Source organism: Paramisgurnus dabryanus, chromosome 24 (assembly GCF_030506205.2).
Source record: "Paramisgurnus dabryanus chromosome 24, PD_genome_1.1, whole genome shotgun sequence".
Taxonomy (NCBI): domain Eukaryota; kingdom Metazoa; phylum Chordata; class Actinopteri; order Cypriniformes; family Cobitidae; genus Paramisgurnus; species Paramisgurnus dabryanus.
Genome location: NC_133360.1, coordinates 6,384,462 through 6,402,574, shown reverse-complemented (window position 1 = coordinate 6,402,574; position 18,113 = coordinate 6,384,462). Strand labels below are relative to the sequence as shown.

Sequence of the window (18,113 nt, the reverse complement as noted above, 5' to 3'; positions counted from 1 at the left end):
TGTCCCTGTCTATGTATCTGTCTGTCTACTTGTTTATGTATCTGTTTGTGTATCTGTCTGTCAACGTTTTTATGTATCTATCAGTGTATCTGTCTGTCTATCTACCTATTTATGTATCTGTTTGTTTGTTTATCTGTCTGTCTGTCTATGTATGTATCTATCTGTGTGTCTGTCTACCTGCCTGCCTATATTTCTATTTGATTACAGTTTTTCTCAGTCGCTTTGGTACATTTCTCGAATCATACTCACAATTTGCAAAACAGTAAGTGCATTTCTCAAAACAATTTGGACAAATAGCAAAACACCATGGATTACCTGCAAAAGCCACTCTCTTTTCCAAAATCCTTAGTTCATCTCTCAAAAGTAAATATCTGTGTCAATGAACATGTCATTGCCATCAGAATGACAAGTCCTTGTGTCATTGTGTATGGATAAGACAGTCAAATTGTTTAGTCATGTTGTCAATATAACAGTTTACTCTGGAGAGATTTTCTGATGTAAACTATGGCTAACGTTTTGAAGACAAGTATTGTAAATTGTAAGTTACACCTTAGTGTAAGTTATGTGGGAGTTTGATTGCAAGAGACTGGACAAGATTCACATTTACACTTTTACTGTTTGTACTGTAATTTGTTGACAGATCATGTCATTGCCATACAGAAAGCAAAAGACAGCACTGCATAGCACAAAGAAAAAAAGTAGAAATGTGAACATAGGACAATATCTTTAGGGAAAACTCTTCATGCAGGGCTGTAGGAATTACACTGTCTTCCTATACCTCCTGACCCAGCAAGCATGTTTGGCTAAAACAAGGCTAAATTTGGGCTGCCAGTGAAAGTCTAATAGACGTCTAACCATAGCCCAAGAATAGACAATGCATATACTTTTAGAACATGTAAAAGAAATGAAAGCAAACACCTTGAACACCTGTTGACCTTGCATACATGTTGGAATATCATACATCTTCAAGTTTTTTGGAAAAAATGGCATGCAACCAAATTCAAGGTTATTTAGGATAGAAGTTGGTTACTCATAGACTATATTGGGTCTATAGTTAGCCATCATTTCAACGTCTTGGTTTTCGCTTGTTGTGGACGTTTATGTCTGTTAGAGAAAGTCAAGATTCACCTGGGAGCAATTTACCAATTCAGGACAGATTTAGGAAAAAACGTCTAATGGAAATGTATAGAAATATGTTTGACTATATCCTGTATTATGACAACTTGTTCAACCATTTTGCATGTAAAGACTTATGCTATGAACTAATGCCTAAATGTTGTGGGGGGTGAGACTATTCAACAGAGACCCATTATAATATATTTTGATCAATATGACATAAGCAATTGATTATGTAGGAAAAAGCAGAGAATTGTATATAATTATTTGCATGGATGTACCAAAGCATTTGCAACTTGTTCAAAGAAATGAGAAACTGCTTTTTTAATATGCACAAGTGACACAATGATGTGAAAATTGAACAGGTAGTTTTGAGAATTTCAATTCAGATCTGAGAAATGTACCAAAGTGACTGAGAAAAACTGTAATTAATCTAATTATTAATGACTAATAAATGCTATAATTCACTATGTTTCTATTTATGCATGTATCCGTCTCTCTGTCCTTTTATCTAAATCACTAAATCTCTCTTTTGTATCTTTTTTACAATAGTGTCAGTCAGGTTTAGCCTCAAACATGAAATATCCACCCCTCAAGCTACATACTCTAGTCCTCGTATCCTGCACCGCAACGTACAGATCCACTTTATCACAGTCTTTCTCAGACCTTCTATTGTCAGATCCCTTTGCTTTCATCACATGACCGTGTCACATGACATCATACGACCCGCACACGCCCTATTATGCATAAAACATAGCGAGGGCCGAGCATGAAGTCTGTGTACAGTCTGTATATGTGGAGAGGGGAAGGAGTTGACACACCGGATCAGATTACAAAATGCACAGAGGAGGCGCTGTACCCGTTACAGGACAAACATCAGGCCTACAGCCAGTTCCTGATATAATGATGCTGTTTGACCTTTGATGTTGCTCATTTATTCAGCAAAATCCCATATACACTTTGTGCTACTATTGTCTGAACATGAAGTGAACCTGAGCTTTCAACACATTTAATTGCTTTTGTATGCCAGGATGATCTGCATGGTTGCTAGTAGGTGATCGCTTACTTGTCCTAGTCAAAAAATCTCTCATGCATGTACTAATGTTTAATATTAAAGTTACAGGCTTGTTCATTACCTCACATTTGACATCGCATTTATGCATTTGGCAGCTTTTATCCAAAGCAATGCTCAGTGCATTCAATCTATACATTTCGTATGGGATCAAACCCATGACCTTTCTAGCTCAATGCAAAAAATATAATAGCAGGTTTGCAACAACATGAACTCTAAAAATGCTGGGTTTTACCCACATTTATAGTCTTTACCCCCAACCGCACACAATGCACACACAATAGACCAACACCAGATCTTTATTATGAAGATCTGCCAGTTCTGTAGCCAGATGGTCAACACGTCCTCGACTCTGTCACCTCACTTCAGGTGCCGGGTCGGTGTGATGTGTCGGTTCTTTGAAGAGCCCTGTTCAGGTCTCCAGTGTCACCCATAAGATCTCCAGCTCAGGTGGTTTTGGGTTTCCACCAAGCAGCGCCCAAAATCGCTCAGCTGTTCAGCGTTGCTCGGCTACCCTCATCTTTAATTTAACTGGCCAGACTGAACTACAGGCGCCCGCATACGCCTCCGTCTTCAACATGCAGCAGGACTCGGAGAAGACGACGTATGACCGGGAGCCCAACGGAGAGGCCATGAGTCCGGACGTAAGGGACGCTAAAGGTTTGGTGGTAGATGAGGAGAACCAGGGAGTGGCCCCATCAGCGCCACCGCTATCCCAGGAAGATATGCCATCCGGGCCTCCTCCGTGTCCCAGGGCGAAGTTGGTTTTTCACACGCAGTTGGCTCACGGGAGCCCGACGGCCCGTATTCATGGATTCACCAATGTGAAGGAACTGTACGGCAAGATTGCAGAGGTCTTCAACATCTCAGCATCTGAGGTATGGTGATCGAGTCAATGTCACCATATTGTATTTTTGAATGACACTGAGCTGTGGCGTCTGGCCTCACTTTGGATGTATATTATGGATGTATGTGTATTCTTGTTCATGTAGCTCGGTTGAACATTAAGTTAACGGTGCAAAGGTCAAGAGTTTGAATCCTAGGAAAAACACATTGTGTTGAAATGTATAGGCCTACCTGAAGAAATGAATTTTAATGTGAAGTCTAACAAATGTGTCATCCGTTAGTCAATCTCATGTTTGGTTTTTGGGTGAAGACTAAAGGAGATGTTATGCATTAGGAAATACAAGCCATTTTTATTATTAGGTCTAACAACAACAACAAAAAAAATAATAATAATACGAAAAACACCAAAAAAAATGCCAAAATGCTTTCTTATATTCCTGTTAAAAAGAGTATAAATTATGAACTATTATATGTAAAATAATGATTTTGTTACATGTATGCATTCAGCAAATGTCTTTGTGCAAAGCAAACGCATACACAAAATAAAATATATATATATATATACATTATATGGCCAAAAATATTTTTTTAAATATATGCTAAATACATTTTTTTGTAGAAAGTAAAGCTTAATAAAATATATTTTTGAATTTGAAATTATATTTAGTTTTAACATTCATATATCAACATATATTTTATAATGTATTTCAGGGGCCCCATACAGGAAAAAAGTATATAATAATTATATTTTAAATATTTTCTAAATACATTTTATTATCAGTAAAGTTCATTTAAATGAGTATATTTTTCAGTGAAAAAAATATTTAATTTTAATCCTTTTGTTCACAGGTTTGTAACAAAGTTTTTTCTTTCAATGTGAAGTGAATTTATTTGCTTGGATTGAAATAAGTGGGCTAAATATATTTTAAATGCTTTATATTTAAGTATATTAATTATTTTTCATTTTTAAAATAATTTTTGGCAATTTTTTAAGATTTTGAAATATATTTGAAAATATATATTTTTGCCGTATGGGAGGTAACAAATGATTAAACAAAGTAATACAAAAAATTATACACAATAGTTTTTTTTAGATCAGTGCCTCTTACAATCCCATATGGCAAAAAATATATTTTTAAATATAATTGAAGTATATTTCAATATATAAAAATATACAAAAATGGCCAAAAATATATGTACTGAAATATATTATTTTGAAATATGTTTACAAATTTTTTAACAAATATATTTTTTTGGCCATTTTTGTATATTTCGAAATAAATAAATGTATTTTAAAGCATTTATATTCAAGTTGCATTGGAAGAAAAACTTTGTATGTTAAACATAACAGTTTTTTTTTAAATATTAAAATTAAATATAATTTCAACTGCAAAAATATACTTATAATTTTATATTTTATACATACCATATATATTTTAAACACACTTTTATATTTTGGTCCGGAAAATCTTTTTTCTTTGCCATATGGGTTGTAAAATTAGAAATGTATTTGTTGCCACTGAAATACATTTAATAATATATGTTTATATATGAAGGTTAAAAACTAAATATATTTTCAACTTCAAAAAGCGTTTCCTTCTAAAAAATGTATTTAGCATATTTTTGGCCAAAGAAATTTATTTTTTGATTGTTGTGGCCTTGTATATTAGACCTTGCAAAACTGATAACTTTTGGGCACTGTAAAAATCACAAAGGCTAGAAGATGTCCTTCAAGATCTTTTTATCAAGCCCCTTCACCACTAACTCAGAGTTCAAGGATATGAGACACCAGCATGCAAGTGTTTATTAAACCTCTATCTACAGTAGGTGCTTCATATAGGTCAAAAGTTTATTGTCAGGAGCTGATAAGGTTTTATAAGCATGCATGCTTCAAAACACAATGACACTCTCAAAAAACAGGCAAAAGCTATATATGCTTTATGTTTTCACCTATATAAAGAATAAAACAATCGTAAAATTGTATATAATTAACTAGGATCTCAGTTTATATTGCACCACAGCGACCCCTGTAGGTGACATGTATGTCTAAGACTCAACAGCGCCCTCTGCCGTATCAGTCCTGTATGTGACTGGGTTCACTATGGAAAACACTGGAAAAGGTTTCGTTTTCTTTGTACGTCACTAACATGAATATAAGTTTTAATGTCTGTTTCTGTTTTCCAAGATCCTTTTCTGCACATTGAATTCCCATAAAGTTGACATGCAGAAGCTTTTAGGAGGTCAGATAGGCCTGGATGACTTTATATTCGCCCACGTGAGAGGAGAAACCAAAGAGGTTGAGGTCATCAAGACAGAGGATGCACTTGGCCTGACCATCACAGACAATGGGGCGGGATATGCTTTCATTAAAGTAAGTGTTAACACAATATAACACCAGACTTGTAGTGCACTGCAAAAAATCACTTTCTTCTTACTTGCTTTCTTTTTGATTGTTTTATCCACAAAATCACTTAAATGTGACATTTTTTTGCAGTGTATATTGTTTTAAATCAAGATGCATTTTCTTGATGAGCAAAATGACCTTAGAAAATAGGTAATATATACAAATTGAAGTGAATTTGTGCATAAAACAAACAAAAAAATCTGCCAATGGGGTAAGCAAAAAATCTTAAACTTTTTTCTTAAATACTTAATAAAAAAATTAAGAAAAATTAGCTTACCCCATTGGCAGATTTTTTTGCTTGTTTTATGCACAAGTTCACTTGAACTTGATATGTTTTGTCTTAAAATTAGGTCATTTTTGCATCAAAAAAATGCATCTTGATTTAAGATTTTATGGATATTTGTGCAAAATACTAAGTAAGAAAGTAATTTTTTGCATTGCGATTACAATACTTATCCGGACACTAATGAGGAAACAAGTTTAATATTTTGACAATCTTGACTTTAATAAAAATATAATTTTGAAATAAAAACCAAGACACAAATTCAGTATTAACTTTATGTATGTGCACAATACATAATTTTCTGACATAGAAGAAAAAACAATATATATATATATATATATATATATATATATATATATATATATATATATATATATATATATTAATATATATTAAATTAATTTAATTAGTTTTTCAAGCAATATGGACCCAATACTGCATGGCTTAACCCATTATTGTACTGTTTTAATTTAATTTTAGGTGAATCGCTCTCCAAATGCAATAAAATATAATTTTATCAATTTTAATTATTATCATTATTATTGGATGATTGATTTTATTTCTCTAACCCCTGGACATTTTATTTAAACCCATTATGAACTGAAGAATATTCATGATAAATGTCAAGTTGTCATAACAAGTTAGGATGAAGTTGCATTTCAAATAATGTCATCTTTGCATTAAAAATGACATAATTGAACAAATGACACTTAATGACAGTCATAAACATGCATAAAATCTTGTGTCATGTCATGATTATGAAGATGTCATGTCAGTCTTATGAACACCGCTTCAAGTAAAGTGTTACCGTTGTATGTTATGTCAAATGTTATATTATGTGATATTTGTTATGTTATGTTATATTATGATTAGTTCTGTCAAATGTAATACATTGTGTTAAATGTAATGTTATGTGTTATTTGTTATGTTAAATGTTATAAATTGTGTTAAATGTTATGTGCTATTTGTTATGTTGTATGTTATGTCACATGTTATTTGTTATGTTATATGGCATATAAAATGTTATGTTATGTAAATGTTGTTATATGTAATGTTATATGTTTCCAGAGGATAAAGGAAGGCAGCACCATTGACAGAATAAAATCGGTGTGTGTTGGCGATCACATTGAGGCCGTCAATGACCAGAGCATTGTGGGATGTCGGCATTATGAAGTTGCAAAAATGCTGAAGGAGCAGACAAGAGGAAATCCATTCACACTGCGTCTTGTGGAGCCCAAAAAAGCCTTTGGTGAGTTTCTCATCTAAACTCCTGACTGCAGATCACATAAGCATTAGAGATATACGGTGCACTCCGTCAGTATTAGGACAGTAAAGGCAACATTTCTCTGTTTGCAGTGGAGATTTTATTAACATTTGATTATGTTTCAACACATGCTTTACCAACAAACAACAATAACCTTTTGATGTGTGAACACTGAACAATAAATGCATTAGGACGCAGTTACATCACTTAACACTTGTCAGACAATACTCTCAATATGCTCACATTAGATATATATTATATAGATATATTAGATGTATATTAACATAGATAAAAAATATTATTGTGACATTCTGTACTTTTGTCTCATATTCTGTAAAGTTAATGTTTAGACATTTCTTGACTCCACTGCAAACAGAGAAATTTTGCATTTTATTGTCCCAATAGTTATGGAGGGCACTGTACAGTATCATTAGAGACTCTATATTGAAGAGTCTCCATCGTGTGGTCAAACAGCGTAACAACACATACAGTGAACGATATTTGACAAATCTAGTTGTTTCCTGCTTATATAACAAGCAACAATGTTTTTTTTTTTTTTTAAACATAATACGTTACAGAATTAAGTAAAAACAAATCCCAGTTTTGAAACCATATCTATTAAGTCTACGATGGGGTTTTCACGCTGCAAAAATTACTTTCTTACATAGTATTTTTGTCTTATTTTCAGTAAAAATAGCAAAAAATTCTTAAATTAATATGTATTTTCTTGATGAGCAAAATAGGAAAATAATACAAAAATTATAAACTTTAAGTAAATTAGTGCTTAAAACAAGTTTACTTTTTTCATAAACAATTAATTCAAGAATATTTTTCTTATTCCATTGGCAGATTTTTTTTTGCTGGTTTTAAGCACAAATTCACTTACATTTGATATTTTTTGTTTAAAAACTAGACTTCTTTTCCTAGGTCATTTTGCTCATCAAGGTAATAGATCTTAATTTAAGAATTTTTAGATATTATTACCGAAAACAAGACAAAAATACTTTGTAAGAAAGTCGGGGGACCCCCACTACTAACCCTTCTATGGGGTTCCCATAAAATTTCAGAGAAAAAAGATGAAATGTATTTATTTAAAGGTGTTTAACTCTCATTTCTGGCTAAAAACATATTTGTTTTGTATCTTCCTAGTGATTTTTCCCCCTAATAGTGTCCCCTTTATCTCACTGGGGTGCGTAAGACTTCTTTGTAAATCTGATATACTTTCTGCAGTACATATAAAAAAAGTTAAAAAAATGTATTCAGGTTCATACATCCAGCTTTACGCAAAGTGTGGCCAATTATATATTTGTTTTACATAAAAATATGTAAATATATAATAGGCCACTCCAGTTTCAGTCCAGTATTGGTTGAATTTCAATAAAAGCAAACTTCAGGAGGGACGTAAAGTCATCCAAGAGCAATGTAAAAGACAAATGAAAGATGTGATTCAAATCAGGGTTATTCCATCAAATATGCATTTTTTTAACTATTCCTAAAATACACGTAAAAACAGTAGGATTGTGCTGTTTAAAATGAATATAAACTTGTTTTCTTTGAAGTATTTAAGATCTGAAAACATTGCTTCTTGTTAGTTTGTCTGTTTTCAGTTTCCTGCAAATCTGTGCAAATAAAAACATAATTTTTATTAGGAATTTGGCAGAAATGCTTTCGATAGATGACAGGATTAAACAAACATGATATTGCTTAAACGCAAATCTCTATATAGTAAAATGCAGAAAAACTAAATAATCTTGAAGTTGTCTCTTAATTGTTTATTTTTTCCAGAGCATATATATATATATATATATTTGGGAGTCCTTGGCATCAAATTTTACATTGCAATGACCTTACAGTACAGATTAGGAAATGGGAAGGAAAAACGGAAAAGACACCAATTTTATAAAGGAAATGTTTTCAGATGATTAAATGAGGTGCTGAATTTCCCCTCTTACCATTACAATAAAAACCTCTTTGTAGACAGGATGTTTTTTTCAAAAGTTAATATCCTGTAGCCTTAAACACTTGATTATTTTTTTAATATTCCCTTTGTTTTAAAAAGAATAAACTTTACATTAAACCCACATGATATCCTATCACGTAACCCAAAGTCAGGGAGTGTTTATGTAGCTCAGTTGGTAGATTATTGTAGCAATACATGGGTTCGAGTCACATTAAAAGTGACAATTGTATAAATGTAAATGCTTTACGTCTGGTTAAAAGCAAAAGGACTCATTGTCCGACCTAGTTTAAACATTTGTGACCCTGCCTGTGAAAACCCAGCTTGACCTCCTAAGACTTTTTTTCCAGATTTGTAATGTAAAAAACATACAGTAAGTAATCAAACTTCAAAGGATTTCACAGACAGGATCACATTTCATTTTCAACAAAAATGTTAGCCGTATTTGACCGTACGCAAATGAATCGTACAGGTGGGCTCTGTTTAATCTCCGTGCATACCCATATTTGAAACTACATGAACTACAGGGCCTTCATAAATTAGTTTGTAATTGCTTTGCTTGCACACAGGTCCTCTGCCATAATTACAGACTCAAAGTGTTAAATACTAATAATTAGATGACTGCTTTCCTCCCACAGGTCCCTGTGCTAGAAAAACAAACACTAATCTCCATCTCTCTCTCTCTCTCGGTCTATTGTGCGAACGTTACTGCTGTTAATAATTGAAAGGTCTTTGATTATCATTATAGCATTAGCTAATTGGATGTTTTAGGATGATGGATTAGCTTTTTTGTGAGAAACGCAGCTAATTATACTCTCGAATGCACACTGAATTCTCCCACTGTGTTTGTGCATACAAGATCAAAGCCATATGGAGGAAAATGGCTGACACCAAAATTTGTCTGCTGGCTAATTTGACGATATTATGCGGCAGGGTTGGGATCTCGAATTTATATGACATTTATGTATTTGGCAGACGCTTTTATCAAAGTGTATTCAAGCTGTATATTTTTTATCAAACTGAGCTACAGCAGGGTTTCCAAACTGGGGTTCGCAAACACCTAGTGGTTCACGATGGAATTGCAGGGGGTTTATGAGTTGATGAAAAAACATTTATTAATTTATTAATTAAAGCATAAGATGCAAATAAATTATTTTAAAATAAAAAATGTAAACAAAACATCTACTAATAAAGTAGATTTTTACTAACGAAAGAGAGATTTTTTGTTTAATCTGCATGTCATGTGAACATTGCACAACATTACAAAAAACAGACTGATCTCACGGAAAGTCGTGTTATAGTCATGAAAAATTTGATTAATTTATTTGTGTCCATGACACGAAATTTAGCTTTCTTTCATGCACTGGAGCACGAATATTTTTTTTCATGTAACTTGCACAAATGTCTATAAATTGTTTTTCGTGTCCGTGGCACGACTTTTATACCGAGCCCCTAAAGTGACATTGGAGTAAAAAAATCAAAAGTTTAGTTTCATGTGCTCACTTGAAACTTTCATGTGCAGAATTTTTTTTAAAGTTTAGTTTCGCGTGCTCGCGTGAAACTATAGCGTGCTCACCTGAAACTATCGCGCGCGCACGTGAAAGCGAAAGTTTCACGTGCACGCGCGATAGTTTCACGCGAGAACACGATAATTCACGCGAGCACGCGAAACTAAACTTAAAAAAAAATTCTGCACATGAAAGTTTCACGTGAGCAAACGATAGTTTCAAATGAGAGTTTCATGAGAGCACACGAAACTAAACTTAAAAAAAAAATTCTGCACATGAAGGTTTCACGTAAGCACATGAAAGTTTCACATGAGCACATGAAACTAAACTTTATTTAATTTTTGATCCATGTCCCCTTAGGGGCTCCGTACTTTTATGTATTGTTTTCTCATAGTTTTTTCCTATTTTTCTTACCATTGTCGCTTGTGGTTAAAATCAGTTTTCTGCAGTGCAAAAAATTATTTTCAAGAAAAAAAATTCTTAGTATTTTTTGTCTTTTTTTCAGTAAAAATATCTAAAAATTCTTAAATAAAGATGCTTTTTCTTGATGAGCAAAATGACCCAAGAAAATAAGTCTAGTTTTTAGACCAAAAATATCAAATTTAAGTGATTTTGTGCTTAAAACAAGCAAAAAAATCTGCTAATGGAATAAGGGAAATTTTCTTGAAATAAGTTTTCTTTTTTCATAAACACTTAATTAAAGAAAATGTAGATACAATACATAAAATGACATGAAAAGAAAGCCCTGCCACTGACATGCAAAACTATTTATAGAAATTCATGCCGAGTGACACGAAAAAGACGTTTGTGTTCAAGACACAAAAAAAAGCTGTATCTTGTGCCACGGACACGAATAAATTAATAAAATTTTTTGTGACTAAAGCACGACTTGCCGTGGGATCATGTTGACAAAAAATTACCAGATGAAGGTAATAATAACAATACCTATGTAAGGTACTACTGATTAAAAGTGAAAAATCTTAAAAGTTAATTATGCAAATGTGCTATTAAATTATTTAAAAAAATTATGTAAAATCTTGAGGGGTACTTCAAGAAAAATTTTAGGTAGAGGAGGTTCGGCTGACAAAAAAATTTAAACCATGGGCTACAAGAAAAGTTTTTTTTTTTGTTGCATTTTGTAGTTCATTTGTGATTTGATTCATTTTCCAGTAATAAGACTATTGGTCTCATGTATAAAGTGTGCATACGCACAAATTTGATCGTAAAGTGCGTGTACGCACACAGCAAAGTCCATATTCATAAAATCTGTCTTTAACATTGAAATGTGCTTAGCGCCACGTCAGGGCACTTTTATCTTCACAAAAGTGTTGTTTATCTCGTGTTGGGTCTTTCTTTAAAAAAAAGTATGGACGTCAGGTTCAGTTAAAAGTTATTTGGGTAATTTTCAGACTGTGGTGACATCAAGAGCGATGTCTGTGCAGTACCACAAGACTTCAAAGACTTAATATGATAAGCAATTTATACTAAATGCAACAAAAGCACGATCAAAATCTGTAAAAAGCAGAATTAACGTAACATTTCTGATTTAAGAGATCTCAGATGCTATGTAGAGACAAACACAGTGATTCACTTGAAGGAATCCCATTTCTCTCGTCTGCGTGCAGTACAGCCATGCGTCATTTTGTCGCATTGATGTGTCTAAATAATATCCAATCATATAATGCATGAATTTACCATCACACACGAGAGGATGCGGTACGGTTTCAGCCGCAAACAGGAAACTTTAGGCGAGACTGAGATGCATGGGAATTTGTTTTCATCAGTTGCTTTGGTGATTTCATCTGTTTTCCTGTTGCAGCCACGTAAACACGCAAGCCAGATGGCAATCAGTTGGTCTGACATTGTTTACTCATAAACCTAAGTGCTTCTATTGAACATTCTGTCTCGATTAGACATGATAGGCCAGAGAACGAGAGCGCCCAAGTCCAGCGAGGGCAAAATGGTGAGCGGGAAGGAGACCCTTCGGCTACGGTCCAAAGGAGCAGCGACGGTTCAGGAAATGGTGAGTTTAGGGTGTGAGAAACTTATACGCAAACAATAGCCGTCGTTTTATTATCTAGGTCAACTGATGTAGTCTGGCTATGAGAACTCACTCCTTTATAAAATAAACTTGATTTTGGTTACATGTCATTTTTGCCTAAATAACGATAACTAATATTATGTAAGCAAAGTGAACAGTGATTACAAGGTGAATTCTGTAAATACAATTTTGTTCTTGAACTCAAAAACCATTCATCTCTTACCAGCCCAATGAGTTTGAAGACAAGGCCATCAGGAAGGTGGATGAGCTTTTGGAGAGCTACATGGGAATCCGGGACCAGGAGCTCGGTGAGAGAATTTTGACATTTTCCCCTACAAGAATTCTTTCATAAAACAAACCAAATGATGGAAAGTTTATGTTAGGAAAAGCAGAAATATAGCAACAAAGTATTTGAGAGAAGTTTACTTAAGCCAGACTTCATCTAATTTTTCCCATGTCATGCTGTGCATTGTTCAACAGCGACCACCATAGTGGAAGCTGGAAGGGACAAAAACAACCCGGACGATTTTGCAGAGGCGCTCGACTCCGTTCTGGGAGACTTCGGCTTTCCCGACGTCTTTCTGTTTGAAGTGTGGGGCGCTCTTGGTGACGTTAAGAACGGACGGATTTAGAGGTAACTTAAAGTTTATCATATCATGTAAGATAAATGTTTATTTGGTGCTATACAACATTTCTCACGGATCTACTTAACGTCCCCATAAAATCAAAACTTGACAGTTCTCATTTTGGTAACACTTTACTTGAAGGGGTGTTCATAAGAATGACATCACACGTGCCATGAACATGAAGGAGATTTTATGGAGGTTTATGACCATTTTCATTAAGTGTCATTCATTCAATTATGTCGCTTTTAATGCAAAGTTGACATATTGTTTGAGATGTCTTTGTTATGACAACTTGACATTAATCAATACATCATAACTTGTCATAACAACTTGACAACATTACCAAGACAACACAACTGACCACTTTTTACCAGTGATACAAATTGAATTTCTAATTAAGGTTAATACTGTGTCATATAGTTTTATAATGGCGTCATAAATATTTTTTTTGACCTCAACTACAGTGATACAAATTGAATTTGTCATTTAAAAGTCATTAAGTGTTAATACTCTGTCAAAAAGTTTTATTACAGCATCATAAATATTTTTCTTGACCTCAACTACAGTTGTACAAATATAATTTGTCATTAAAATGTCATTAAGGTTTTAATCCTCTGTCATATAGTTTTACAACAGCGTCATAAATATTTTTCTTGACCTCAACTACAGTGATTCAAATATAATTTGCCATTAAAATGTCATTTAGTGTTAATACTCTGTCAAAAAGTTTTATTACAGTGTCATAAATATTTTTCTTGACCTCAACTACAGTGATACAAATATAATTTGCCATTAAAATGTCATTAAGTGTTAATACTCTTTCATATAGTTTTATAACAGCGTCATGAATATTTTTCTTGACCTCAACTACAGTGGTACAAATATAATTTGTCATTAAAATGTCATTAAGTGTTAATACTCTGTCAAAAAGTTTTATAACAGCGTCATGAATATTTTTCTTGACCTCAACTACAGTGATACAAATTGAATTTGTCATTAAAATGTCATTAAGTGTTAATACTCTGTCAAAAAGTTTTATTACAGTGTCATAAATATTTTTCTTGACCTCAACTACAGTGGTACAAATATAATTTGTCATTAAAATGTCATTAAGTGTTAATACTCTGTCAAATAGTTTTATAACAACGTCATGAATATTTTTCTTGACCTCAACTACAGCGGTACAAATATAATTTGGCATTAAAATGTCATTAAGTGTTAATACTCTGTCATATAGTTTTATAACAGCATCATAAATATTTTTCTTGACCTCAACTACAGTGATACAAATATAATTTGTAATTAAAATGTCATTAAGTGTTAATACTCTGTCAAAAAGTTTTATAACAACATCATGAATATTTTTCTTGACCTCAACTACAGCGGTACAAATATAATGCGTCATTATAATGTCATTAAGTGTTAATACTCTGTCATATAGTTTTATAACAGTGTCATAAATATTTTTCTTGACCTCAACTACAGTGGTAAAAATATAATTTGTCATTAAAATGTCATTAAGTGTTAATACTCTGTCAAATAGTTTTATAACAACATCATGAATATTTTTCTTGACCTCAACTACAGCGGTACAAATATAATGCGTCATTATAATGTCATTAAGTGTTAATACTCTGTCATATAGTTTTATAACAGTGTCATAAATATTTTTCTTGACCTCAACTACAGTGATACAAATATAATTTGTCATTAAAATGTCATTAAGTGTTAATACTCTGTCAAATAGTTTTATAACAACGCCATTAATATTATTTAGTTCATAATGTTATCTAAAGTTCCCTCCATGTGTTTAACAAATAATATCAATAATTTAATAAAATTAAAATTGATAAAATGATATATTATTTCATTTGGAGACCAATTCACCTAAAATTAAATTAAATCAGTACAATAATGGTTAAGCCATGCAACGTTTGGTCCAAATCGCTGGGAAAACATTTAATTACATTAAATTAATGAATTAAATCAATTAAATGTTTTGTTAGTTTTTCTTCTATGTCAGAAAATTGCAGATCCCTGTTCTGTTAGCTGTCAGTTTTTTATGTATTGTGCACAGACATAAAGTTAAGTATAATTTTTTGACGTGTCTGTTACATTTTGTTAAGGTATTTAAATTATTTGACATAGTGTTAACACTTAATGCCATTTAAATGGTAGTTTAATGTAATTTTAACCCATAAAGCTAGGTGTTTCTTAAGTTTGATAATTATTCTGCTATGTCATGTTTATTGACAGATTTATGACAAGTTATGATGTATCGGTTTATGTCAAGTTGTCAAGACAAAGACATCTCAAACAATGTCATCTTTGCATTAAAAATGACACAATTGAACAAATGACACTTAATGATAGTTGTCATAAAAGTGCATAAAATCTCCTTCATGTTCATGCCACGTGTCATGTCATGATTGTGAAGGTGTCATGTCAGTCTTATAAACACCCATTCAAGTAAAGTGTTCACCTTATTTTTAATGAAATCTTGCCGTGTTCATCATAAACAATTTATCTGTGCAACTCATATTTTTTTTTAATTAATGCTCCATCATAAACTGTAATAAAAATATATTTCCACGCTCTTGTGGAGATCATTCTCTTATGATGTCAGCTAGACAGCTTGGGCGGAGCATCCCTTAACCCCGCCCCCTCCAACTGTCAATCTGCTATGAGTTCCATTTCTGAATGAAACGCCTACTTTTCTATAGACCGTTTCAGCGGTAACAACATAAACAAGCCGCTGTCGCGGTCCGCACGTAACTTCCGGTAAACTCCGCTGATAATAAATAACAACAAATTCTTTAAACATAGTTTATTTATATAACAAGCAAACAAAACAACACATAGATTACCTAGGAAACCAAACATTTGTTATTTTTGACGAGGCATTTGTTCAAGAGATCAGTTTAGCAACTAGTCAGACCATTAAAAAAACGAAACCGGAAGTAAGGTTCGGATCCAGACGTGTATCACGTGCGTCCGATGAAACCATCTATATCCAATAAATTCACAGTGAAAAAACACAAGACACGCCCGCTAATTTTCTTGTGTGATATTCTGTTTCACTTGGAAATACGTCACAATACGGAAATAAAGTCGATCACGATTTCAAGCTCTCAGTGATTTCAAGGGGTCAAGTCGATCGGAAAACGTACAAATATTTTGTTTCAATTCATACAAATTAGCATAGTATCTCGTAAAATACTTACAAATTGCCATGACATCGTGTTGGCATTTCTCACTGGATTTTGGGGTCCAGAAGATCTTTAAGTAGGGGAACACTAGCCAAACTTTATGTGGCCGTTTCCCAGACAGGGTTTAGGTTAATCCAGGACTATGCCTTATTAACTCTTTCCCTGCCATTGACGAGTTATCTTGTCAATAAAAATAAAACATTTGCATAAAAATGTGTTCCTGATGAACTTTTATGTTAATCTGCAATACCACGATAATCCACTAGATAATCCATTTACCCAATTTATAAAAAAACTGAAGCCAAAATGTTATTTAATTATTTTAAACTCTGTGTATGTTTTAATAATCATACTAAATGAAGAATCATCTTTAAATGAAACCAGCTCAAACATGCATTTAAGTCTTGGAGTACGATAAGCCCTGACCGGGAATCTACCCATATATTTCTTTTTATAATCTGGTCTAAATATTTACATTTTTTTACTTAAATGACATATATAATATTTACAGACACACAAAGCTTATCCCATAAGGTCTTTATTATTGAGTATTGGTCCTTCACAGAAACAGAGACACTTACAGTACAGTATATTTTTACATGACGCTGAACCGTCAGAAGCGTTTGAAGATTTGGGTCTGTGGTTCATGGCCTCCTGATATCTCACAGAAGCACATGTTTCTTGTCTGTTTCTCAGTGTATCTGATCGTTACGGATGATTTGTGACCTCTGTTGACTATCTTCATACACAAACCTCCCGATTCCCGTACTGATCCTGAGGAATGGAAATTGTCAAGGCTGAATGGTTCAGATCAAATGGTCCTCCACATTTTCTTACGTTTAAACCTTTAATCATGTATCGCAACAAATTTGACTTGAAGTATTACGATGTTTTTGACTATATAGTAGGGCTGTAGGTTATACATTAGTTGTCTTTGCTTTTAAAAGAAATTTTGTTTTTATGAATAGATACATACAGATGTTGCAAGCAATACAAAATGAATGATCTTTTAAGATTAATGATAGTTCTTGTGACATAAACGATTTGTGTAAATATAAATCATCAAATCCGGACACATGTGAATACTTGTAATGCTTATAAACCTTAAAAGAGAAGGGGACATACAGTAGCAATGCGTAGTACATTTCTTGTTTCACATTTACATGTTTTACTTTTAAGATGACCTGATGTGACATTTTAATGAATGTACAAATAAAAAAGCTGTAACATATCGTACGTCTTGTACTTATTGGAATGGTTATGTTTTCTATTATCTGAAATGTCATTCAGTTATGCACAATTCTGACAGGCTAAAGCAAATGAAACAAAACTGGGTTTAATAATGACTCTGATGCAACATGTTGGCTGACACACCGAGGAAAACAATGACATAAATATATTACAGGAAATTATCATGACAAGGAAGCATTTTGAGACCACACAGAAAGCACAGCTCCCATTATTTTATTAAACACACAGCAATGATGTTCACCTCCTGTATGTCTAATATTTAGCTTAAAGTGTAAGTTTAAGTGTGATTTAATGTGTCATTTATCAACATAAATATATACAGACTGCATTTAAATTTGGTTGTCACTTCACCTTTTAGTGCTTAATCCTATTCTGTACAGTGCAAAAATTACTTTTTTAGTATTTTTGTCTTTTTCAGTACAAATATCTAAAAATAAGTTGCATTTTCTTGATAAACAAAATGACCTAAGAAAACAAGTCTAGTTTTTTACACAAATAACATAAAATTAAAGTGAATTTGTGCTTAAAACATAACG

At 32.8% G+C, this 18,113-nt stretch overlaps 1 protein-coding gene across 1 annotated transcript; it reads left to right on the top strand.

Annotated features, from left to right (window-relative positions):
* The first annotated feature begins 1,647 nt into the window (after positions 1–1,647).
* gipc3 (GIPC PDZ domain containing family, member 3) lies at positions 1,648–17,436 on the top strand. Its single transcript, XM_065244416.1, has 7 exons — positions 1,648–3,066; positions 5,220–5,405; positions 6,790–6,970; positions 12,364–12,473; positions 12,718–12,799; positions 12,972–13,125; positions 17,023–17,436. Exons 1-6 carry the CDS (start codon positions 2,767–2,769, stop codon positions 13,121–13,123), a joined length of 1,011 nt encoding a protein of 336 aa, XP_065100488.1. The 5' UTR covers positions 1,648–2,766; the 3' UTR covers positions 13,124–13,125; positions 17,023–17,436.
* Positions 17,437–18,113: the final 677 nt, after the last annotated feature.

Coding starts and splice junctions, on each gene's coding strand:
- gipc3 (XM_065244416.1), top strand. CDS start 2,767: ATGCAGCAGGACTCGGAGAAGACGACGTATGACCGGGAGCCCAACGGA. Junction 3,067..5,219: donor TCAACATCTCAGCATCTGAG/GTATGGTGATCG, acceptor CTGTTTTCCAAG/ATCCTTTTCTGCACATTGAA. Junction 12,474..12,717: donor CAGCGACGGTTCAGGAAATG/GTGAGTTTAGGG, acceptor ATCTCTTACCAG/CCCAATGAGTTTGAAGACAA.